The 26,588-nt window shown below is 40.2% G+C and overlaps 1 protein-coding gene across 4 annotated transcripts in view; it reads left to right on the plus strand.

Annotated features, from left to right (window-relative positions):
- The window catches only part of grid2 (glutamate receptor, ionotropic, delta 2), an 812,001-nt gene that overhangs the window by 729,733 nt on the left and 55,680 nt on the right, over window positions 1-26,588 (plus strand). For all 4 annotated transcript variants that reach the window (XM_070546132.1, XM_070546133.1, XM_070546131.1 and 1 more), the window contains one exon: window positions 26,018-26,184. In XM_070546132.1, coding sequence (XP_070402233.1) covers window positions 26,018-26,184 — 167 coding nt within the window. The remainder of the gene's footprint in view (window positions 1-26,017; window positions 26,185-26,588) is intronic.

Below are 26,588 nucleotides of genomic sequence, written 5' to 3' on the forward strand. Positions count from 1 at the left end.
CACCAAAATGTAAAAAAAGCACAAAAAGTGAAGAACGGAGAAAACAATCCTAAACAGCAGAAAAGTAAAATCTGAACATTATTTAAAAATCTGGACAGCAAAACCGTCTAAACACTTGTTGTTTGAGTAGGACTAGTTTAACAGTTTAATTTTTATATTTAGTTGAACTGTGAAATGAGTAGCATAAGCCAAATTCACAAACGGATTGCTGAAGCTGCTGAATAGCTGAAGTGAAGGTGAAACTAAGCTAAACTGTCAAAATGAGCTGAATGTATTTAAAGATTTAGAAGCAAAAATCACCAACAAGTGTAATAAAGCTCAGAATATAGGAGAAGAATGGAAATTTCTGGAAATTTGGGAAGACGGGAGCGATTGGAGTGCGACCCGCGCCCATGGAATGTGCCGCTCGTGCGGTGACCTCACAGACTGGGACGTTACTTGAGGTGAACCGTAAGCTGGATAATGTCCTCGCGGCGTTGCCTGTATTAGTACGCAAGATGGATATCATCTCGGAAAGGGTCGCCGGACGATGTGGGGGTGTTTAGTAATGTAAAATTGGCTCACTGATGGACATGAATGACCACTTGTAGACTTCAAGGCGGAGAGGAAAATTATCTCTGCCTGCCCCAAACAAAGCCATGTTTATCCCTTATCTGACGCTAAGACAGCCTCTCAAGGCTGCTCAACACTCCCCCACGAAAGGAGAAATGCTGACAGATGCTGTGTCCTGACCTCCCCCCCCCCCCCGGCCTTCAGATTGTGACTTCTGCTGAGGTCAGCGACCTGCGGGAAACTCAATGTGCTCTCTGTTCCTTATCTCTCCCTCCCACCTGTTGGTCTGCAGCTGGTTGATGCGCCGTACCGGCAGCTCCCATTGGAGGCTTTCAGGATCTCGCCCATCCCCGCCTCCCCATCGGACTCTGATGTTTGTATTTGTGCTGTTTGTGCTTCTATGTCAAGGAGGTTTTTTTTTTTTTTGTATAATAGAGTTACTCCCCGCTGGGTCTAACTCTGCTATGGAGTAACTCTGCTATGCCTTTTTTTTACCTACCCCCAATTATCCTCATGTAACACCCTTTTCATCTATCTATTAAGGTAGCGCGACTCATGTTGCGAATGACTGCAGTCACCAATTCTTGTCATGTGTCTTACCCATGTATGTCTGATCTCTGACTTGTGTGCACTGAAACTCAATTTCATTTTTCTGTATGTCCTGCACATGTGGTAGAAATGACAATAAAAACAACTTTGACTTTTTGATTTTGATAAAAAAAAATGCTAAACAGCAGAAAACTTTAACCTTTGAACATTTATTAAAAACTCGAAATTTGAAATGTTAAACAGCTGGCATTTGAATGAGAATAGTTTAACAGGTACATTTTGACAATTGGCTGAACTGTGAATTTAGAAATATATGCTGATATCTGAAACTGATAGATTAACATATGTTCAGATCTGATATGGGATGGATGAATGGTTGGATGAATGAAATAACGGATGGATTGTTGGATGTTGATGGATGGATGGATGGATGGATGGATGGATGGATAGAAGCATGTATGGATTTATATGTAGATGGATGGATTCCTTAGGCCAAGCCGATCGATTTGATGTCTCACATGTGTGGGTGTGTAATTCCATTTAGCCAGAAGATGATTGACCTCTCTCAACCAATCAGGGAGCTGGGAGGGAGCGGGGCACTTTCCCACCTGCTGATGGTCAATCAAATTGAACTTATTTCTAGTTTTAAGTACAAACAGTTCAAAAAGATCAAAAACAGGAGTCTGTTAATGGCTCAATATTCAGCTTTTTATATTCATTCCTATGACAGTTGGTTAAAGTAATTTGTTGTTCCGTGTGTTGCCTATGGCAGGGGTTACCAAATTGGGGGTCGGGACCCCCAAGGGGGTCCCCACAAAATTACAGGGGGTCCCCACAATTTTGTCTTTGCTGAGATTGTGAGGTTAGCAAGAATTTCTTTGTAAAAATTACATTTATAAACTCCCAATAACACACCCTACAGTATAATAACAACTCCATATATAATTTATAACTTTGTGTCTGTGTAAAGATGGTAAATGATCACATTTAACGTGTGTACGCATGTAGGAGTTGGGGCTAGGAGTCCTGGCTTGGACATGAGCAAGGGGGTCCTCAAAAAAAGAAATTGGGAACCCCTGGCCTATGGCAACAGATGACAGGAGTCTGCATTAACAAAACAATGTACAATGTCACATGACTCTTTTAAACTTTGAATAACATTTCTATGTTAAAGTATGTTGATACAGTTGTGTCTAAAGTGTTGTTAAATGTTGTTGCTAAGCACATTGCCATGGTAACACAGAACACAATATCAAGTTAATACAAGACTCCTGGGACCAAGCAGGTTGAATTGATGTACCATATGTGTGGGTTCACATTTCTTTTTAGGCAGAAGACGATTGAAAACTCTCAGCCAATGAGAGAGCAGCGAAGGAGGAGGGGGCGGTTCCTGTCTTCTGACTAGTGTTAAAATGTCAGCTATGCTGCTAGTTTTAAGTGTATAGAGCTGGTTGGTTGGTTGGTGTTAAACTTTGAATGAAGTCTCTAAGTTCAAAGGAACCCAATACAGTTTTAGGTCAAAAAAGTCATAGGAATTTGCTGAAAATTGACGAATCCCAATGGAAAATTTTTCACAGAAAAAGCTCAATAACTCAAAAAATTTTAAAGATATCAATGCCGAAAGTAATAGCCGGAAAGAGCTTAACGAGCTGAACGTTTTGATATAAAATTGTTGAAATAGCTCAAAATTTGAAGGAGAAGAAGAGGTTCAAAAAGTGTACCGAAGAAGAAGAAGAAGAAGAAGAAGAAGAAGAAGAAGAAGAAGACGAAGAAGAAGAAGACGAAGACGAAGAAGAAGAAGAAGAAGAAGAAGAAGAAGGAAAAACAGGAAAACAATAGTTTGAATGCTTAACAGCATTCAAACAAATAGGGACACAAAATATATTCTTTTGTGGTGATTATGGACAGGATAAAGGTGTTGGCGTAGATAGGAGGATATTTTTTGGGGGGATCTCAAAGTTCCATCTATGCTTTTTGCAGATGATTTGGTTCCTTTGGCATTCTGTGCCCCATCTGAGTTAGAGGTGAGTCTCTAATTCAAGCGGATGATTTAAGTGTCTTAGGGTCTTGTTCGCATGTGATGGTAGGTTAGAATAAGAGGTGAACTGATGGATTAGGGCTCAGTAATGAGTGTACTGGTTTGGTCATGCGTGGTGAGGTCGAAACGGAACCAAAAAGTGATTTCTTACTTTACTGGTCTATCTGGGCTTCAACGTTCATCATTTTGACCTGGAAGTTAATCATGTATCAGAAGCCAAAACGAACAACCTAAGCGGCTGCTCCTCCGTATTAAAGTGAGTCAGCTGATGTGGTTTGGGCATTTGGCCAGAGTGCATTTTTGTTACATCCCTTTGGAGGTTTTCTGGGCACATTCCACTGGGAGCTAACCCTGGAGCAGACCCAGAATTGGCTGGAGGGATTATAAATTCTGTCTTGCCTGGGAAAGTTTTATGTTCCCCTAAAAGTAGATGGAGAGCGTTGCTGAGGAAAAGAGTTTCTGAACCTACTTTGCAACCAATCCTTGGATACGCAGAAGATGGATGGATGGATTGATGGACTATTGTGTAGCAATGCACAAGCTCCCAAATTAGGTTTGTTCTATTGGTGTCTTGTCTCATTGGTCAAGAATCACTCTTTAATCTGTGATGACCTTGAACTCAATTACTAATCCTTTTCAGTGAGAGCTGTAAGGGGGCACACAAGGTTCAGGCTTTCAGTCCATCCTAAACATTATTGAGCAGAAGGAAACACAAACGCAGGCTAACGGGCATGGGATGTCTTCATTGACAAGTGGATGGATGAACATTGCCTGCTACTTTCGCTGACTTTAAAGGGACTTTATGGACTTTTGAATTTTTATGCTCGTGAATGCCCCCTCCGGCCAAAAACGTAACGGCAGCACCAATAGTAGGCTCGTGCACGAGGTGCGCTTGCTGTACGTGCACACTCCTTAACAAAAATAACAGCTGAGACAGTCCTGTGTGTGTGTGTGTGTGTGTGTGTGTGTGTGTGTGTGTGTGTGTGTGTGTGTGTGTGTGTGTGTGTGTGTGCGTGTGTGTGTGTGTGTGGCCCAGAGGACAGAGGACAGGAGAATGTGCAGCTAATTAATTAAATTATGTGGTTCTGTACCTTTCTCTTCAGCACAGCCGACAAAGGTTTATGATGGGTCAGTCCTCCTGCATGCTCAGATCATTCCCTTCCCTTGCTTGAAAAATTGTTCCAAAATGAAAGTTGAACCCACATCTTTTTATCTGTGAATTCAATGCCGTTCGGCGAGTCTCAAATAAAAATTTGGGCATCCTACTGTAAAAAAAAATACCATTAATGTAAAAAGGAAACTCTAAATGTACTATGTTCACACCCAGAATCAAACCCAGGTCTTCTGCATGGGAGTCAGACATTTGACAATGTGAGCTACACTCTAGTAACATTCACAGTATCTGTAACTTTTATATCCTTGATGACACCTGAAACAACGTCAAACCAAAGAACGGTTCGAAGTGAAAACGGCTATTTTGTTGCTAATTTGCAGGAAATATCTAGAAGAAAGTTCTACAGAAAGTAGCTAAGGGTCCTCAGAAATGTAGCTAGCTTTGTCACTAGGCGTTAGGAACAGCGACAAAGTGGCACTGCCTCTCTCTCTGCTGCTAAAGCTACTGATAGCAAATGCTACGGGCGATGCCTGAGCGTGAACACGCATGAAGCAGCCTGCTCGACCCGAGCATCTCTCTTTTTCTGTGATTTTACAGAAAAACAGGCAAGAAGAAATTTATTGTTTCTATACATTTTTTGGTTGTCAAACTTCCATATAGTCCCTTTAATGAATTTGTGTTGCTTTTTGCAGGCGTCTCTCACTCACTCACACTCACTAAACTAATTAACAAGAGCATTAACAGCATATTTCACTATTACTGTGGTGTGAAACCATAGCATAAAACATAAACAGAAACGAGGAAGGGAATTATGTCTTGGCTTTAATGGCACTTGAGAGAGAATGCTCCGAGACATATTTAAATGTTCCCAAAAGACTTGGCAGCTCAGTGAGAGCCGACTACAAAAAACTCTGGACCAGTTTCACAGCTGCACTTCAACCTGAAAGCAGTCATGTTTGCAGGCGGAGCACAAATAAAGGGCTCTGCTTGTGTTTGTGGAGAGATTGTGAGCACGTTCATGATGTCGTTTTTGTTCTTTTAGATGTCACTTTTTACTTCTGCTACATATTTTTAATAATAATAATGCATTGAACTTATATAGCGCTTTTCTAGACACCCAAAGACGCTTTCACACACTCTCACATTCACACACTGCTAGTGATGGTAAGCTACTTATAGCCACAGCCGCCCTGGGGAGGTCTGACAGAGGCGAGGCTGCCATTTGGCGCCGTCGGCCCCTCTGACCACCACTAACACAGGCAAGTTGGGTGAAGTGTCTTGCCCAAGGACACAACAGCAGAATACCCCTGGCGGGAGCTGGAATCGAACCCATGACCCTCCGATCATGAGGCAACCCGCTCTACCACCTGAGCTACTGCTGCCCCAAATGGCAGTTTAGTTTGGACTTCTAAAAGTCTGACGGCCTCCTTTCCCTTTCCTATTTAGTTGTGAACACATTTACCCGATGGTCTGCTTGTCTTTGGGTGTCTGTGTAATTTTTGCAGACAAAAAGGAATTTTGCTGGACTTATTAGCTCAAAGGCAGTTATGGGAGGATTTTTTTTACCGCTTTGTTCAAATTTTTTACTCCCTTTTAAAACTAATTTAACTAAATGCCAAATCCTCTTTGTTTTATGCATGAATGAACTTTTTGAAACAGCTGAGGTTGGAGGCCTACAGTGTATGCGTGCAAGTAAGTGTGTGTGGGGGGGGGGGAGGTGGGGGGGGGGGGATGATGGTGGCACAGAATTTCAGGAAGGTTGCAGGTTCGAGCCCCACTCAGTATGTTTCTGTCCTTGGGCAAAATACTTTATCCCCCCCTAGCCTGCTGCTGGTGGTCGGAGGGACTGGTGGCGCCAGTGCTTGGCAGCCTCGCCTCCGTCAGTGCGCCCCAGGGCAGCTGTGGCTACATCGTAGCTCATCACCACCAGTGTGTGAATGTGTGTGTGAATGAGTGAATGACTGATTGTGTTGTAAAGCACCTTGGGGGTTCCAGGACTCTAGAAGGTGCTATATCAAATACAGGCCATTCACTTGTTTTAATATGTTTAAGTGGACAAATTTTGACTTTAACCTGTAGCGTGTGGACATGTTTACATTGTGGGGACAAGGGTTAGTGTGTGTGTGTGTGTGTGTGTGTGTGTGTGTGTGTGATCAAGCAGTATTTGACATTTGTAGAGTACTTAAAGGACTCAGTAGTCACTTGCAGACATAATCAGATATTCATGATGCAACAAGACTTTTTAGCTTCAGATTTGCTTTTTTATTTTAATTTTTTTTTAACCCAACATATTTTTAATCCAGCAGCAAATGTTTGGTAACTTTTTTAGTTTGCTAAATAAATGTTTCCAAGCTGTATGTACGTAATGAAATGAATGTGTTTAGCTCGACATTTCAAGACATTGTGATCTGTGGCCAAAGACTGATTTTCTATCCTCCTTTTTTAACAAGTTCTACTATTGTGTGATGTTGCTAGGCAACACAGCACACAATTTAGTAACCCGGGAGGTGGATTAACCCTTTGTGCCTGCAAGTGTAAAACAAAAGTTGTAGGTTTAAAAAATTTTGTAAGAAAAAGAAAGCCCAAGCCAATAATAAAAAGAGAACTACTCTCAGAGTCAAACAAATAAAAAATCAGCAGTCATTAAGAAAATAAAACTGAGTGAAATCAAAACAAAACATAAAAATCGTTTTAATTCAGTTGAAATTCAAATTCTATTCAAAGATACTTTATTAATCCCAGAGGGAAATTAGAGTTTATTTTCTGCCAGTTCCTATTAAGGATTGCATCTTAGTTTTGGCTCACTGATCCATTTCAGATGATCCATCTCTCCAACATCTGTCTCCAATTATTCCCCTCTTTCACTATCACATCTCTCATCGGCGTAACGGGGTCTGAGTAAAGATTTGTACAGAGCGAGGCAATAGGCGATTAATTTCTTCTTTTTTTATCCTCCTTCCTGAAGAGACAAAGACAACCAATGACAGTCAGCGGTAATTAAACAACTGAGAAAACAAAAAGAGGAAAGAGACTGAAGGAGTTGTCACATGGCATCTCCAGGGAATGGTGTGACTGCTGCCACTGGAGCAGGACGTTGGACAGAAGGCCTCGTGGGAATTCATTGCTATGAGTGTTGGACTTTCATATTATGAGAAATGAATGTTGTCTAGCTTCTTGGGATAGAAAGGGAATGATTCTTCGTTCCACACTGAAAAATAACAGGTGTTACAAAATAACAGGTGTTGAAATGTGTGATGAGAGGATTCAACATTTTTTTACTTTGATAATTCCAGTTTTCCTTTTATCTAACCTCCATCCCAGGACCAAACATTTTTTATGTCAATATTTTTTGTTTTTGCATCTCTCAAAGGGATACTAAGCACTTTTGCTTGCTTTTAGCGCCTCCTGGTGTCCATTATAATTATCTGTGGTCAATGCAAGTGTATCTCCTCACTCTGCGTTTGTCTTTTTAACACCTTAATTTGAATGCTGAAGTGTTTCCCCAGCCTTCCTTGGTGTCTACAGGAGTGCTCCATTACTAAATCAAACAATTCAGCTGTGTTTACGATGCAGGAGCATGCAGCAAACGTGCTGGAAGGAGACTGCAGTGCCAAGTATGTCAGCTTAATTATTTCTACAGGCGGTGGCCCGACATTCTGAACTTGCAAATGCGGTATTCTGGCTGCAGAGGGCAGTGGGGTCAGAGTGCCATGTCATTAACCCTGCAAAGTGTCATTTTAGCACATACTGGCTCCAAAAAATGATTAAAAAATTGAAAAAAAAGTTACATATTGTGACCTTAACTAAAAGAAAACAGTGCAACAAATGAGAATACAAAGAGCAAAGTAAACTTTTCTAAACAATTTTATCCTTCTGCAGGAGAAGCCGTCTTAAAAATAACTTCTTTCATGTATATTGATGCTGCATGATGCATTGAGGGGGAGGCGCTGCCTCTCTCTTCCCTGCTCTGATTGATTTCCCTGCATCTAATCTTATCTTTATTCAAATCTTCACAGATCTATGGGAGCCAGCTAGTGCAGAGACAGAGAGGGAAATTTGGCTGGGGAGCAGCCTCTCGTTGTAATGCTCTGATTTGTCAAATAAAGCCCAAAGAAAGGAAGCACGGAGCGAGAGCGGGATGCAAGAACAGAACGAGCACACAAGCCAAGAGGCAGAACTCGCTGGCTTAAGGAGGGACAGAAAAACACTTATAGGTCTGTGAGGACCTGAGTTTAACAGCCTTTTTATCAAATATTTCTCTTTTATTATCCTCTGTCTCTGTGCCCCGCACTCTCTACAGACACACCGAATCCTCTGATTTGCTGCCTCTGTTATTAAACTACACATTTTTAGAACAAGAGGGAAAGAAAGTTGGGTCTTTCCTCTCTCCGCTCCAGTGAGTGTCACAATTTAAAAGTACAAATTTGATAAAATTTCACTCGGAGACGTGTTGTTTCGCAATCAAAACTGCACAAGTCCTATTTCATTCCACGCAGAAATAATTGAAATGCAACATTTAGAGTGAAAAAGTTGGACTGTCAAAGGCTCCGATCCTTTGGTCGTTATTGCGTGAAACGCATGAGCAGTAGACTTTGCGCTTGTCTTTTTTTTTATGTCTGTCAGTCTCACATCTCAAAACCAAACAAGTCAGAGAAGAGTGATGCAAGACAACACGGAGAATTATGTAGGAAGACCGGATGTGAGGAGACAGCTGATAGCTGGTTCTTAGGGAAAAACAAGAGATAAGATGAATAAATATCGTAATCTAATGATGCCATTTCTAATCTAAAACCACATTTTAATGTTGTTTACTCAGATTGACAAAGGATCAGATTTGAATGGAGACAGGGCAACTAATTCATTATAATCTGTAAGTAAAAGTGGGAATATTTCTACAGCAACTGTTAAAGTATTCCCACAGTTCCATGCTTAAAACATTTCCAATTGCATAAAAGCTGAAAATAAAAGATTATTTAAGAGACCAACTTCACACTTGGGAACAAGTTGCTCTGTGTGACTTCAGATCTTTTCGCAATGGACCATTTAAGTTATGGGTGAGGTAAAAAATATGTTTTTTGACATGTTTCACTTCAAACCTAAAGCAAGATGAAGAATCTTTTATTCCTTCTGCATGTTGGAAGACCTTTAAGGCATCTCATTCTCTCTGTTAGAGAGGAGAAGAGAAGAGAAAAGACAGGCTGAGGGAGAAAAAGTGGGACCCTGCAGTAAGTTTGGGTTTTATTTATTTATTTAAGTTTGAGCGTGTCTAGTCTTTGAGGACAACATTTTTTAACCTTGAGGTACGGCAACGCCTCTTGAAAACAGCAAAGATGCTCTCTGGTCAAGATTGGTTATATAATTGGAAGACATCAGGTAGTGAATGTCTGAGTGGTCCTTGTGAAATAAAGGGTTTTTACACCTCTTTATTTTTGTTAAATAAAAGAGCATTTTTGTTTTTATCCTCAATTGTTATTTAGTTTTTATTATCTTACATTAGTAGTGGATTGAGAAAATAGCATGGCTTAAGAAGCTTGCAGGTTTTTAAAACAAGTTAGCACAGATTTTATTTTCCCCTCCCCTATTTTATTTGTGTCTAAGGCCTAGTCCACACGTAGCCGGGTTTTTTTAAAAAACGGATATCCGTCCCACCTCGTTTAAAAAAAAAACTGTCCACACGTACCCGGATAAATACGTTGTTAAGGACATGCCAGACCTGTAGGCGGCAGTACCTCCCCCGTTCTTAACCTCGTCCTTCGTCTGTGGTCTTCCGCAAGGAGCAGTAATTCCGCTTGCAAAAACAAACAAGCAAAAAGCGCTTGGACAACTGATACAGCGAGCGCAGCTCTGAGAGCATCCATGCTGTCGGCTAGTGTAAACACAGGTCGCACACGTGATGTCAGCATTTTTTTGGCGCGGAAAGTGACGTTGCGGACCTTAAAACTCCGGTTTTGTCTGTCCACACGCAGACACCCAAAACGGAGAAAACGCATTTTTGTTTTCGTTTTCGTGCGGATGACAGGCCAAAACTTAGAAAAATATCTACGTTTTGGCAGATCCCCGGCTACGTGTGGACAGGGCCTAAGTGAACACTTATGTGGTATTAAACCTTTTTAACCTAATTGTGGTGAGTGTGCATAATGTCTCCTGTGTCTGCAGCTCACCGCTCCCCCAGGGGATGGGTCAAATGCGGAGAACAAATTTCGCACACACACCTGTGTGTGTGACAACTAATGGGACTTTAACTTAACTTTAATGTGTGTGAGGGAAATGATAAATCACTTTGGTGAAGTATGCAACAAAATGTCTATTTAAAGGTGCATTATGTAAGAAGGGAGTAAGAAAGACAAAATGTGGACAAATTTGTGTACTGCTGCCCATTTTCTAAACACAGTGACTTTCTCGCTGCCATTTTGTGCGTGTTGCCAGTTACAGCTCATCAACAACATCCTAGATGATGAGCAAACACGAGTCATACACTACATGTTTTACTGTAATATGTAAGAGTTGGTAAATGTAGTGCTTTAAAAGCTTAATATATTACCTTTACTTATGACCAATAAGCTGTGAAACTCTATATAAATATAGAATATCAACCTGCTTGGTCTTTGGATGTTTAATCAGAAGATTCTAGGGTTCTTTGTTTATTCAGGGATTGTGGAACACTTCGTGTAGATTTAAGAAGAGAGTCGGTTTATAAAAAGTAAGAATTTATTTTCCAAACTATTAAAAACATGATAAGTTAACTAATATTTACTGTGATGGATGGATCTAGGGGGCCAGTGCGCCACTCAGGTAAACAAACAGGATGGTACATCCTCGGTGCATCTTGGGCGATCGTGAACGAACGGAAGGACAAAAGAGTCTGGCGATCATAGGAGATGGTAGCGGGGACACTACTGAAGAGGATCGCAGACAGGAGCAAGGTGGAAAAGAGGAGGTTGGTGGAGAAACGTTTGAAAAAGTGGCCGGTGACTGCGGCTAGGAGAGGAGATGTAGGAAGATGATAGCCTGGCAAGCCAGACTAAATAAATGTATTATTTAGTCTGGCAACGCTCCATTGACAGCTCTCGGTTGTGGGGCGGGTTCTACCCTTGTCTTTCAAATGATCTCCGCATGCTACTGGACAATGAATGTGACATACTCACCGCAACAGCTATCGGTAAATGAGGCGGTCCGCAGTTGAAGAAGGTGAAAACACATAATTTTTTCTAAAAAAAAAAAAAAAAAAAGCTCTTAAATACATCTATCTGCTCCTGATTCTAATGAAGCCCAAGTTCTAATAGTCCAAAATTGATGTAAAAGCTGTTTGAAACGAGCTGTCGCCATCTTGTTTCACTCTGTTGCATCATCCCACCCACCAGGCATATGGAGTGCCCTGATTGGCCCACAAAGCAGATAAAGCTCTGTGATTTGTTCACTAAGCAGATAGAGCACTATGATTGGCCCACCATTATGGACCAACCACAGCTCTTTGTGTTTAAAACCCCTCTAGAGAGCTGTGATTGGCCAGCCAGAATGCTGTTAGGGGCTGCAGAGGTTCCAGTGGAGCATTGCTAGACCAAACTTTGCAAAGCAAGAATTTGCTCTTGTTCACTAGGCTAGGAAGATGAGAGACAGACAAGAAAATTAACTGTTTGAAAAGGAAATGTAGGTAGGTTTATCCCTCCAACTTTCTAAAGCAATAATTTATAAGCATGTAATATTTATATAATTGAAACAAATCAGATCACCTTCAAAACTCAGTCCCACAATCGTCACAAGTAAAACAGCAACTATTTAAAAAGCTTAGATTTGTATATTAAAGATTTTCTTTGCTTCCACCCACCAGTGTTATGTTTTACCAAACTCCTACGTAGCTAATACATTCTTACAAAACTCTGCTCTGTGAGGACTTGTAGTGCCAAATGTAAAAATGAACAAGTATCTCGTGTGCACGGTGACTCAGAGCAGGCGAGAGAAAACGGGTAAAGAACAGCCGTCGTTATCGACACACTGGGTGAGGTTCAAACATGAACAGCTGCTGCTGCAGGTAGACTAATCATGGCTGAAAACAAATCTAATGAGCAGAACAATGACTACAAACATTGGAAAAGATAACGACAATATTCTGGCAAAAAATTATAAAAGAAAGAAAGCAGGCTGAACGTTTACTGGGGAAGCAATGACAAATGAATAACAGATGGGCGGCAATCAGAGATGGAGTACAGTTGTGACGGTAGAGCAAAGCACAAGACAAACTGAAGGATTTGAATAGGAAGCTATGCAAAAATAGATACAAACGGGACGTTCTTTATATGCATTATTTCTCCAATGTGGTTATGGTGACATTCATAATCCCAGGCCCTAAATCCTTAGAGACTTTGTTTTGTTTTCTCCACCTTTAGTAATTAAAGCATTGCATGAGTTAGCGGCTCTCCACCATCCTGAACGAGGGTCACTGGGGTTGATGGCGGGTGTTTACCTCGCAGGAGTTTGCACCAGTGAGTCACGTTCATGTTCTGGAAAGTTGGGTTAATAAACTTGATGTGTGCCACGATCAATGTAGACATTTTTATTTTTCCCTTGTAGCACACAAGACCCAAAAAACTGCACGAACAAAAGCATGACAAATGTGTAATGCTGTAAATAAAAAACAATGTAGAAATACATATTTATGAATATGATAAAGGACCCACTCTTGGATTGTGCCTTTTTGAGTCAGAGGACTCCAAAGCGCTTTACATTACTGTGTATCATTCATCCATTCACACCCTGGTGGGGATGAGTTACATTGCAGCCACAGCTGCCATGGGGCATACTGATGCAGGCGACATATTGTCCCATTACTGGACAACCCGCTCTACCTCCTGAGCTGCCGCTGCCCCTAATATACAGTGCTCAGCATAAATGAGGACACCCCACTACATTTGCCAGAAAACCTTTAGTGTCCTTTCTGAATCAACATTTTCTACGAGATACCAAACTACAAAACACCCCCACAGATGTGGGCCATTGATTGTAGACAAGATGTGTTCATTTGCAAACACATTAAAGTGATTTTCCTAACAAATCCATTTAAGACCATGTTGCAAAAATGAGTACACCCCAGTAATAGTCTTAGGAGAAAAGCCACACTTAAGACTACAAAATTCCAATTAACAGGCATTCAACCACAGGTGAGTCTAATGATTCATTAAAGAGGTGTCCAGCACACAGGTGAGAAAAGCCCTTCCCATTTCATGTTTTCAGCAATGGCTCCACATGGAAGAGAAATGTCTCAAAATCTGAGAATGAAAATCATTTCTTTACACACACAAAAAAGTGAGGGCTACAAGAAGATCAGCAAAGCTCTACATATCAGTCAGAATACTGTACCAAAAGTGACCCATAAAGTGATCCAGAAATGTAAGAAAGATGGAAGTACAGTCATCTTACAGGCCGTCCACGGAAGCTAACTTATCGACAGGAGCGACTTCTGTTGAGAAGGGTTGAAGAAAATCACTATGCAAGTTCATTGCATTTAGCTAAAGCAGTAGAAAGCCAAACAGGAGTGACCGTTTCCCGTGACATCATACGGCGCACACTGCAGAGGAATGGCATGCATGGGTGTCATCCACGAAGGAAGCCTCTCCTAAAGCCCATGCACAAAAAAGCACGCCTAGGATTTGCTAGGGCCCATGCTGGAAGAGAAGAAGACTACTGGGACTCTGGAGTGATGAGACAAATATCATTGTTTTTGGAACTAATGGTTTCAAAACTGCGTGCGTCGCAAAGGTGAGGGTTTCAAAGAGAAATACATGGTGCCTACAGTGAAACATGGTGGTGGCGGTGTCCTTATGTGGGGCTGCATGAGTGCTGCTGGTGTTGGGGAGCTGCATTTCACTGATGGTATCATGAACTCAACAACGTACTGCTTTATACTGAAGGAGAAGATGCTGCCATCACTCCGTGCACTTGGTCGTCGTGCACTTTTTCAACACGACAATCATCCAAACACACATCTAAAGCTACTGTTGCATTTCTGAAGAAGATCAGGGTGAAGACGATTGAATGATCAAGTATGTCTCCTGGTCTGAAGCAGCAAGTTGAGCATCACTTTCCATCCAGCATCCAGGCTCTAAAAGAGGTTCTTCTTGAAGAATCGAAACAGATAGATGTTGCAATATGTCGCCAACTTGTTCATTCCATTCCTAGAAGACTCGGTGCTGTCCTTGGAAATCAAATCATACAAAATACTAAATGTTGTAACTTTTGTTGCGGGGTGCTTTCATTTTTGCTTCAATGAATTTTAGCTAAACTGAAGATTTTGTGATCTAAGTACTATTATTAACCTTTATTTCATGTTACGGAGTTCAACACATGTTCAATAAAAAACAGCCTTGTGGAAATTGTTCTTTTGTTCACTGAGCTACTGATTAAAGTGTAACTTTTCATTAATGCTGAAAACTGTATTTTTATGAAAATGAAATGGTAAAAAACATTATAAAATGATGGTCAATGTTTCATAAACTTATATGTGTAATCATTAATTTAGTAAAATCTAATGTTATGTTACTGTCAGTAAAACATTCCCACTTATGTGAAAGCACCTTTAATTAACATCTATATTCATTGTTCCCCTCTGTTACACTAGATAAGATAAGATTTATTATTTTAAATAAAAATGTTGAAATGTAATCCCAAGGTGTCAAAAATGCATTTTTTTTTTTACATTTTTTGAAAACATTTTATTTGAAGTGTGGTCCACTCCACTCTAATACTAAAAAGGAATAGAAGACCAAACTCATCCCACCCACTTATTTATATGTTTGCTACTGACCTTAAATGTACCTTTATCTGCTTCTTTTCTCTTATTGAACATCCAACAGCTTGGGCCTCTCCTGTTTTCAATTTACATCCTCCCCCTGGGTTTCATCCTGAGGAAATATGGCCTGGGCTATCATATCTATGCAGATGATTGCCAGATCTTCCTGGCTTTGAACAAACCAGGCTCGCTCTCTCTTCTGGAACAATGTTTGGCTGAAGTGAGGGTTTGGCTTGCCAACAATTTCCTTAAGCTGAATGATTCTAAGTCTGAGGCACTCCTCATGACCCCTAACAAAACCACACACTTATCTTCAGATTTTGGACACTCTCCCATATGACTTCAAGCAGTGTGTTACCAACCTGGGGGTGAAACTGGATACCCACTTTTCCATGGGCCCTCAGATTAACACAGTGGTCAGATCGTGTTTCTATCAGCTGCGCAGACTAGTTCGCTTAAAACCGATCCTGAAACGAGCACACCTGGACAGGGGCGTAGCACCAAATTCTGGGCCCTAGGTACAAGTCTTCTAGGTGGGCCCCATGCTCAATTGTGTAATATCTCTCTTACACATTTTATGCCATGCTATAAGACAAGATAATAAATATGATCTCAGTTTAACCTCTATATTGAGCAAATACAAATGCCAGCATAATAAAAGTGAAATGCCCAGACTTCACATATAATTATTTTTATTTGCCAACAATGTGTTCAAACATTAATCCTGGAATTTCTTTTCCAGTAAATGCCCACTGACGGGTCTTCATGTTAGCAAAATCCCTTATGAGATCTTTAAAGTCCAATCCTTTGGCTAATTGGCTTTCAATAGAAAGAAGAGCTAGGCTGTTCAGTCTATCCTGGGACATTGTTGATCTCAAATAATTTTTCACCAGTTTCAGTTTGCTAAAAGCCCGTTCACCCCCAGCAACAGTCACAGGTAGTGTGCAAAAAATCCTCAGTCCAATACAAACTTCTCCAAAAATGCTCTGTAATTGCATCCTGTAGATGGAATTAAGCAGCTCAAGAGGAGACATGGGATGCAGTACAGAGCCTTTGCACTTTCACTGTAAATAAGCCAGTCTCTTCTTATCTTCTCATGCCCATTGGCTGACTTAGCATATTGAAGATAATTTGGAAATGGCTTGCCCTCCATATCTTTGGGTGTTATTTTGTCGATTCCTGGTGTTTGATCACTTTTATTCGCCAGTCTTCTGACAACTGTATCTCTCTGTTGACCAGTGAGCTTCTCTGGCCATAGTCCTGGATCCTCTGGCAGACACTCATCTGTGTTGCTCAGCCTCTCACTTTCTTCTTCTTCTGGCCTCTCCTCATCATCCTCACTACCTTCAGAGCAACCATCCCCTTCCCTATCTTCACTTACATCATCCTCTTTCACATATTCTATCTCTTTCTCTGCTGCAAGGGGGACAGACACCACACAAGCAAAATGGATCATGAATTAGGTCAGCAAAATATAACCTAACATGTCCTTTCAGATAAATCTGTTGCTAATGATTGCTTGTAAATTGAATAACTTAATTGTATCGTGAGCTCAGGGGCGGATTTAGGACTGAAGAAGATCCGGGGCTTAACACACAAACACGCGTGCACACACACGTGACACGCACTAGTCAACATCATATATATTTGTCTTGTACCACATAATTTTTTAATCTAAAGCTACATATTAAGCATATTCAGGGCAGAATATTGTTCCTGTTAGTGTTTAGTGTGAGATGAAAGTAAATATTCACTTTCCAGCAACTTTACCTGATAAGCTAACTTTAGGCAAACCAGCAACACAACAAATATTTTCAAATAAGACTCGCAAACCTGAGTCAACACCAGTCTCATCAAAGCTGGGGTTCTGTCATTGTACTTTTTGTCTAAAAAAAAGTCCTTATGTCCATCTTCACTCATGCATTTCAGGCAGAGACTGCAGAAGAAGCTGGCTGCTGAAGGGCTTCTTCAGTGGTGGAGGCTCAGGCAGGCTGTATACAAACTACTGCCAGCTGCTCCCTCTCTGTTGGACTTTGTTACTGCATGTTACTTCCACGTTTCAGATCCGGGGCTTTTCATAAAACATCCGGGGCTTCAGCCCAAGTAGCTGGGCCTAACGCCGCCCCTGAGTGAGCTCACCTTGTCTCATCTCCTCAGTGCTTTCTGGAGACAATGAGGGCCCTGCTGCTGCTGCTACTGCGTCTAAAGGGCCATGTGGTTCATGATGTTAAGCTTTGCTAATACTGATATATATTGATATATTAAATACATATGACATGAAATAAACCAGGTTCTCTCTGTGAATGTAATGTACTCTAAATTTTATAATCCCTGCATTATCAGCCAAATTATAAGGTTGTCCGTTTTCAAGATCAAATATAAAGAAATTTAAAATAGGCTTAAAATATCTAACCAAGTCAATAACAATCCTCTAACACCAGTGTCATCATGCTATACGAAAAACAGTGGCAGCTTCCCATTCCTGAGATTACCACGAATCCATCGATACCAAGTTTGTCCTGGTCCATGACTGGGAAGGAGCTGAAATATCCACACAGAGTGAACCTGTTTTTACTGTGAGGTCCGCAAATTAATTGGCGGCAGCCGCCCGCGATAATAATTCTGATTAATATATATATAAATTAATTAGTGTTATCACTGATAACACTAATTAATTTATATTTGATCTTGATGGTGAAACTAAAGGCGTTTAACACTTTCTTTCTTCTTTCTTTCGGTCTTTATTTTGGTTTATAGCATTAACATAAAATTTTTCTTTTCAAACAAAACAATATTAACAATTTGAATTTAAACCAAAGAAGGAATAGGCAGAAGCAATGCTTATTTTAGCCTACCCTATTTTCCACCTAATATACATAACCAATATACATTTCTTTTATTTTCCCCAATATAAATATCCACAATGAAAATTCATTAATGTCTATACATACTTTTCATACCCTGTAAATATGTGACACTTTACACCTGCTTTAAACTTTAGTAAAGAAGTACATTTCTTCAAATCATCATCTAACTCATTCCACAATTTCACACCAACAACAGAAACACATCTTGATTTCACATTAGTTCTGGCTTTTACACATTCAAACATAAATACACCTCTGAGATTATAATGATCATCTCTTGGTTTGAAATAAACTTTTATGCAATTTGGGATATTATTATTAACTACTTTATGAAGAATCTCTAAGATTTTTACTTTAATAATGTCTCCTAATTTTAGCGTTTTCGTTTGACTAAATAGATAATGGGTTGGTTCGAGGTTTCCCAATTTATTAACTATTCTAATCGCCTTTTTTTGTAATTTAAATACAGTCTCAACACACGTTTTACCTGCATTTCCCCAAACCTCTGCACAGTAAGACAAATAAGGCATAACTAAAGAGCTATAAATCAAAAACAAGGCTTTTTTATTTAGTATATCAATAGTTTTATAAAGTATAGCAATAGATTTAGACACTTGCTGTTTGATATATTCAATGTGTGGTTTCCAACTGAGTTTACTATCAATAGTCACACCTAGGAATTTAGTTTCATGTACTTGTTCAATTGGGACTCCATTTAAATACAGCTTAGCACCGTCATTGTCCCTTTTCCCTGAAAATATCATAAATTTGGTTTTATTTTCATTTAGTGATAGCTTGTTGTAATCAAACCATTTTTTAACCCTTTGATACATAATGGTCACTACAGTGGACAGGTACTCAAAATTGTTATTTGTTTATTTTTGCTATTAAGCACAGCTGTTGAAGACTTTATTGCATTTGAGCCCCTCCATTTGGACTTCAGTAAGTCAAGCCAACATATTCCATGTTCAGAATGCACACTGTCCACTGAGATGGACATGTAATAAATTATTTGTAAATTAACAAAATGTTACAAAAAATATTTGTTGAAATTTGTTTCATTCACACCTAAAGATGAATGAAAAAAATTGTTTAAAAAATCTTGGTTGAAGATTTCATAATCCATGCATCAGAGGGTTAATTGAATCCAATTCGTTTTCAACCTCTTGTAATAATTTACTCATATCTTTTCCCATACAAATGAAATTTGTATCATCTGCAAACATAATAAATTTTAACCGAGACGATACAGAAAAGATGTCGTTCAGGTATAGGTTGAATAATTTCGGTCCTAGCACCGAGCCTTGCGGTACACCACATATTACTCTTTCAAGCTGTGAATCTATATAATTAACATTTACATATTGAAATCTACTGCTTAAATAACTTTCAAGCCATTGATTGGTTTTACCACGAAGACCATAGTATTCACATTTCTTGAGCAGGTATATGTGATCAATTGTATCAAATGCCTTACTCAAGTCAATCAAGACAGCCACCACATGAAGTTTTTGATCCACTGCTGTTGCAATCTGCTCTACCAAATCCATAACTGCTAATGAGGTTGAACGATTCTTCCTAAACCCATACTGATGGTCATTTAAAAGATCAAACTTGTTGGTAAATGCTTCAAATCTAATTACAAAAAGTTTTCAAGTATCTTTGAAAACTGTGGCAGTAAAGAGATAGGTCTATAGTTACAAGCTAATAATTTATCACCACTTTAATAAATAGGAATAACTCTGGCTATTTTCATTTTTTCAGGGACTGTGCCACTTGAAAATGATTTATTACAAATATAAGTAAAAGGTTCAATAATGCAATGGATAACCTCCTTCATGAGAGACATATCTATCCCATGAAAATCTAAGGACTTTTTACTTTTGAAACTATGTACCGCTTGGATCACATCACTTTGGCTTACACTGATCAAAAACATTGTATTATTATTTTTATTTATTTCATGGTTAATGTCAACTTCTGGCAGCTTTTTAGCTAGATTAGGGCCAACATTCACAAAATATTTATTAAACTCATTTGCAATGTTCTTTCCATTTTTATTGTGAATATCTATACCTGCTTCTTTTGTATTTCTTATTAATTTATTTAACACATTCCATGTACCTTTAATATTATTTTTGTGTTTTAGGAAAAGCTGATCATAATATTCCTTTTTTTGCTTCCTTATTATTGTAGTTAATTTGTTTTTATATTCCTTATACCTTTTTTCTTTTTCCTTTGTTGGATTTTTTATAAAATCCAGATACAGTGATTTCTTTTTCTGGCAAGCCCTTTCCAATCCCCTAACAATCCAGGGTGGGGACCTTTTTTTTAAGTTTTGCTTATGATATTTTAGAGGACAATGTCTATCATAAGCTCCCAAAATGAACACTGAACACCTAACATGAATGCAGCTTCTGAGAGCTAGCTAATATCAGCTAAAACTGTGTTCTGCTGCTCACCTTCCTTCTTGAAGAATCTAGTCAATACTTGCTTCTGTTCGATTAACTTTTTCTCCTTCTCCTTCTTTTCTTTTCTGGAAGCCAGATTTCCCTTTCTTGGGAAAAGACATGACTGACTCTCCTGCCTCCAGCTCTGGCTGTCGGCATCTGCGATGTCTCACTAGCACATGCGGCAGTGCAGCCCCTGGCCGCTGGTGTGGACTAAACCACTTTGCACATTTTTAAGGGGTGATAGATGCCTCAGAGATTATTCAGTTATTATTTTTAAGGCGAAATTCTGTTTCTTAACCCCTTTATCCAGGTAAAGGGAAGTTTATTAAGACATTAAGTAAGTTGGGGGGAAAAAACAACAACAATAAAACATTTTTATTCAAAGCTGTCTCAGGGCCCCTCCCTGCAGTGGGCCCTGGGTAAACGGTACCCTTTCCCCCCCCAGTCCGACGCCCCTGCACCTGGAATCTGTAATTCATGCTTTTGTCATCTCCCATCTAGATTACGCAAATTCCATTTGAATTGGTTTACCTGCCTCCGCTCTTAACAGGCTTCAGGTCGTACAGAACGCGGCAGCCATGTTTTTAACAAACACCCCTAGAAGAGACCATATCACACCTGTACTGGCGCAGCTCCACTGGCTACCCGTAAACTTCAGAGTCAAGTTTAAAATCCTGACTTTGTTTATAAGGCTCTGAATAGTCTGGCTCTGGATTACCTGTCTGATCTTGTGACTCGTTATGTGCCAAGCCGGGCGTTGAGGTCTGCTGACTGCCTGCTGCTTCGCGTTCCAACAATGAAATACAAAACGCGGGGGCAGTGTGCTTTTGTCTATGCTGCTCCGACACTCTGGAATGCTCTTCCTCTTTCAGTGAGGCTGGCACCATCCCTCCTCCGTTTCAAGTCGCTACTTAAGGCTCACTTTTACGACCAGGCATTTTTAAATCCCTGACTTTTATTATTTTACTACATGTATGTGTTTTTTTATTGACCGTGATTATCTGCTTGTTGGGTATTTTATTGTCGACTGTGTTTTGTTTTAATATTGTGTTTTTACTTTTTATTCTGTACAGCACTTTGGTCGGCTGCCATGCCGTTTTTAAACGTGCATTATAAATAAAGTTGGTATGGCATCTGCAGTTCTAAGTGCTAGGATCTACGAATGTCAGAAATGAGCAGAAGTCAGTTGAAAGAGGAAAATATTTCATTGTACCGAAGTAGCAAACTGTCTGTGACATTGATAGGTAGCACCCCGAGTATAATTGTTATCATCATTAATTAATCAAAGCTGAGTTCATATCAAAGAGATGCCTTGCATGTAGAGCAGCTTTACTCATGAATCAAACCATCTCTCCTGATTCCCGTGCAGACATGCAGATGAGAGTGTTTCCACCAACAGGCTTCAGGAGGATTGTGTTTATGGTGATAAGTTATTTTCACGTGACAGTTTCAGGCTGTCATTTATTTTTCTGACTTAATTTAACCCCGTCTTTGAGAGGACACAACAAATTCACATTCAGGTTAAGTCAACTTTTTATTATCATACAAAAAATATATATATATAAAGTTAATGACTGATTAAAAGAATTTCACTTAAAAAACAGATTCCTAGGAAAGTAAAATAGCAAAAAATTTTGATAATTTATATTATTTTTATCTAAAAAGAAAAAGAACTCTTCTCTAGAAAAATAGCTACTTAAAATAAGATAAATATTCTTAAACATCTAAATTGTCTTGTTTTAAGTTGCCAAAGGGGTAAGCAAAAGTTACTTGACTAGGATTCTTAAAACTAACAAAGCAGTCTAAATTTGTATTTATTTGCTAGTTTTAAGAATTGAATCCAAGCAACTTGTTATTTCCCCAGTTGTAATTTTTATTTTTTTGGGGAAGATTTTTTTTTACTCAAAAAAGGGAAAATTTGGATCATATTTAAGAATATTTTCCTTATTTCAAGTAATGCTGTTTTTAAGACTAAAATTAAGATTAAATGTCTAAAAATGAGGCTTTCTTGACTTTCTTAGAAATTCGTAACTCTCTTTAATATGTGGTAGTTAAAATCTAACCGATGCATTTTAAGCACATTACCGGTACATAACTCCGTAATGTAGTTGGAAAATCCACCTAAAGGTGAACTAATACAAAAAAGAAGCAGTTCCCTGTAATGAAATGGTAAGATTTTTATTTACATATGAATGAAAGTCAATGTTATATATTAATTTTTTACTCAACCTTGTCTTTTGAAAAAATATTTACACATCACAGCTGATAATATTTATAAAACATATCCAAACATGGTTTATGAATTCATTAGAAAACTGTTAAGGCAACTCTGTAATGTTTTGACCCACTTTAGCTACGTTGATTAGTTGCAGTGTTTTATGTTTATGTATTTAGCAGACGCTTTTGTCCAAAGCGACTTACAAGTTATTATCGGCATGTTGCCCTTGAGGCTAACAACAACAGTAACAACAACAACAACAACAAACAATTTCCAGTCAGTGGTAGGTGGCAGTGAGGCAGCATGATGAATCATGGAGAGGAGGGAACAAGGAGTGGACAGAAGAGGGGGGGATGGGTGCCGGGAGGGTGCTAGTTTAGAAGATGCTCTCTGAAGAGCAGAATGCTAAATCAAGTTTAGTGAAAGTGAAATCAACGCACATTTTTATGGTACTTCACTTTTTCAACAGTTGAGCTCCCCACCAGCTAATGTCGAAGGTGAAAACTCCTGTTCTTTAGCCCAGAAAAGATTTTGGTGCGTTTGTATGACACAGCTGGCATAAAGCTATGGACACAATAGAAATGGGGAGCTGAGTAGCCACACTTGTCAGCGGTGATACTTGAGATTAGATCAGGCCATTTTAATTTTTATTCATTATTACATTCATGTCCCTAATGCAATGCTGTGTTTTCAGAGCACATACCAAAGTTTCAGCACAAATGTGAAAAATATTAAGTGTCCTAAAATGAAACCTTGGGGGACTCCATATTTATTTTTTGTTTTTTTACCTTTACAAATCTGTGATCGTCATGTAAATGAGTAAAGCAATACAAATACAGGTATATAGCATTTCTCAACTCTTCCTGAAAGTTGTACACCCTTTTGTGTTCTGTCTGTCTCCCCAAAACCATTCCCTTCATTCTTTTATTCTTTTTCAAACATTTCAAAACATTCTCTCCAAGGAAGACCGTCTTCATGAGATTATCAGATGTTAGACTGCTTTTAGTTCGACTGACATCAGAAGCCTCAGCATACATATTGCATATAATAATCAATTTAAGCAATGTTCACCCATTTTATTGAGTAAAGTGCCCTTAATGCTCAAAAGTAAGCAGCTGAAGCACACTTCTCCTGCTAATTTATGTGGCACAAAGGCCATTAATCTTTTCAGTTTGAGAGCAATAATGAAAAGCCGTAAAATTATTCTTCAAAGTAATAGCAGTGCTCTTCCTTCCCTTTTGAAGGTTGTAAAGAGCAGAATAAGCCATTTTGATACCCTGCAGTGAAATACTGAACACACACATTCCCAGACAAACTCACACATACACACACACACACACACACACACACACATACACCGTTGCTGGCTAAAGGCTGTAAATTTGCCTGATCAGGAGCTCTTGTCTGCACTCAGACATTAGTCGTCCTGTTTAAGCCTAGTGAGGAAACACACAGATCTACACACACACACGCGCACACACACACACACACACACACACACACACACACACACACACACACACACACACACACACACACACACACACACACACACACACACACACACACACACACACACTTATGCAATAAAGGACCAAGAGGGTTGAAAAATGTGCCTTTGTGAGTCTGTTGTACTTTGTCACTTAATGCTAATTACGTGAAGTGTTAGTTGGTGGTGGGATGTGGATATCACCGTCTCGTTCTGCACTCTTTGCTTTGTTGTCTCTTGAAAATAAAAACCTATTGATGTTGACTAAAATCTTTAACAACTGGCACTTTGGCTCAGCTAAGCTCTGATTCTCACCCTGAGTCTGTTTTGCTTCTTCTTGAGGATAAAATGCAATCTCGCTCTTTGCATTTACCTACAGTGTCACATCCAAACAAGAGGTGCATTTAGCCTGCAGAATATGCAACTACACAGGGTGCAAAAATTTGCAGAAGTGATTGTTTTGATTGCACATATCTACAGCCTAAAGGATAATGTACAGTGAAATTGCTATTCCAACTATAGGGGGATCACACTCCCGAGCCTTCCTGGTAAGGTCTATTCAGGGGTTCTGGAGAGAAGGGGCCGTCGGATTGTTGAAACTCAGATTCAGGAGTAGCAATGTGGTTTTCGTCCTGGCTGTGGAACACTGGACCAGCTCTATGCCCTTAGGGGGATCCTGGAGGGTGTGTGGGAATTTGCCCAACCAGTCTACATGTGTTTTGTGGATTTGGAGAAGGCGTTTGACCACGTCCCTCGGGGGGCCCTGTGGGGGTTAGGTCCCTGTATGACCGGTGTCAGAGTTTGGTCCGCATTGCCGGCAGTAAGTCGGGCTCGTTCCCAGTGAGAGTTGGACGCCGCCAAGGCTGCCCTTTGCCACCGATTCTGTTCATAACCTTCATGGACAGGATTTCTAGGTGCAGCCAAGGTGTGGGGGGCATCCGTTTTAGTGGCCTGAGGATCAGGTCTCTGCTTTTAGCAGATGATGTGGTCCTGTTGGTTTCATCAGAACATGATCTTCAGCTTTCGCTGGAGCGGTTTGTAGCCGAGTGTGAAGCAGCTGGGATGAGAAGCAGCTCCTCCAAATCTGAGACCATGGTCTTGATTTTGAAAAGGGTAGAATGCCTTCTCGGGGTCAGGGATACGATCCTGCCCCAAGTGGAGGAGTTTAAGTATATCGGGGTCTTGTTCACGAGTGAGGGAAAACTGGAGTGTGAGATCGATAGGCAGATTGGTGCTGCAAATGCAGTGATGCGGGCGTTGTACCGGTCTGTCATGGAGAGCTGAGTCAGAAGGCGAAGCTCTCGATTTGCAGGTCAATCTACTTTACTACCCTCACCTACGGTCATGAGCTTTGGGTAGTGACCGAAAGAACGAGATCGCGGATACAAGCGACCAAGTTTTCTCCGAAGAGTGGCCGGGCTCACCCTTAGAGATAGGGTGAGAAGCTCGGTCATTCGGTAGGGGCTCGGAGTAGACCCACTGCTCCTCCACATTGAGAGGAGCCAGTTGAGGTGGCTCAGGCATCTGGTCAGGATGCCTCCTGGACGCCTCCCTGGTGAGGTTTTCCGGGCACGTCCAACCGGGACGAGACCTAAAGGTAGACCCAGGACACGGAGGAGGGACTATGTCTCTCACCTGGCCAGGGAACGCCTTGGGATTCACCCAGAGGAGCTGGCCCAAGTGGCTGGGGAGAGGGAAGTCTGGGCCTCTCGCCTTAGGCTACTGCCCCCGTGACCCGACTCCGGATAAGCAGATGAAAATGGATGGATGGATGGATGGAAATTGCTATTCTGTAATGGGCTATATGAGTGTAATATTGGTGCAACATTACTTCCTTGTAGATTTCTCTCGCATAAAATGTTCAGCCTTGACTCAGACGTTTTTTGATCAAAGGGGTGCAGGAAATGAACTTGCACCTTTGTGACCACTGCAATTTGTTTTCTTGTCATTTAAGGTGAAATATGGACGATTTGGCTTCGTGTGGGACGCAGCGGTGCTGGAATATGTCGCCAATAATGACGAGGATTGTTCCTTTTACACCGTAAGCAGCAGCGCACCAGATCGTGGATATGGCATCGCCATGCAGCATGGCAGCCCCTACAGAGACATTTTCTCCCAAAGGTAGGGAGTGTCAAAAAACAGCAACACATCTAACTTCATTTCATGATGAAGTTCATTTACAATGCCTTGCAAAAGTATTCACACCCCTTGAACTTTTACACATTTTGATGCCTTTGAACCACAAACGTAAACTTGTTTTTCACAGTTTTCTTTTTTCTGGGATAGACCAACACAAAGTGGAATTAAATTGATACGTGGTTTTAAAAATTTGGAAGGTGTGGATTACTCGTTTAATCAATACATTTCCAGTGGTCTCTAGTAGGAATGAAGGCCGTGTAAGTCACACTCTGGGAAACAAAAGCCCTAGTGCACCAGTTTCTGGAACAAAAGAATTGCCCCATCAGAGTTGAGCTTCAGATTTGGAGTCTTATTTCCTGATATTTGGACATCTCTCCTCTGATTGG

The sequence above is a fragment of the Nothobranchius furzeri genome, chromosome 17, assembly GCF_043380555.1.
Source record: "Nothobranchius furzeri strain GRZ-AD chromosome 17, NfurGRZ-RIMD1, whole genome shotgun sequence".
Lineage (NCBI taxonomy): Eukaryota > Metazoa > Chordata > Actinopteri > Cyprinodontiformes > Nothobranchiidae > Nothobranchius > Nothobranchius furzeri.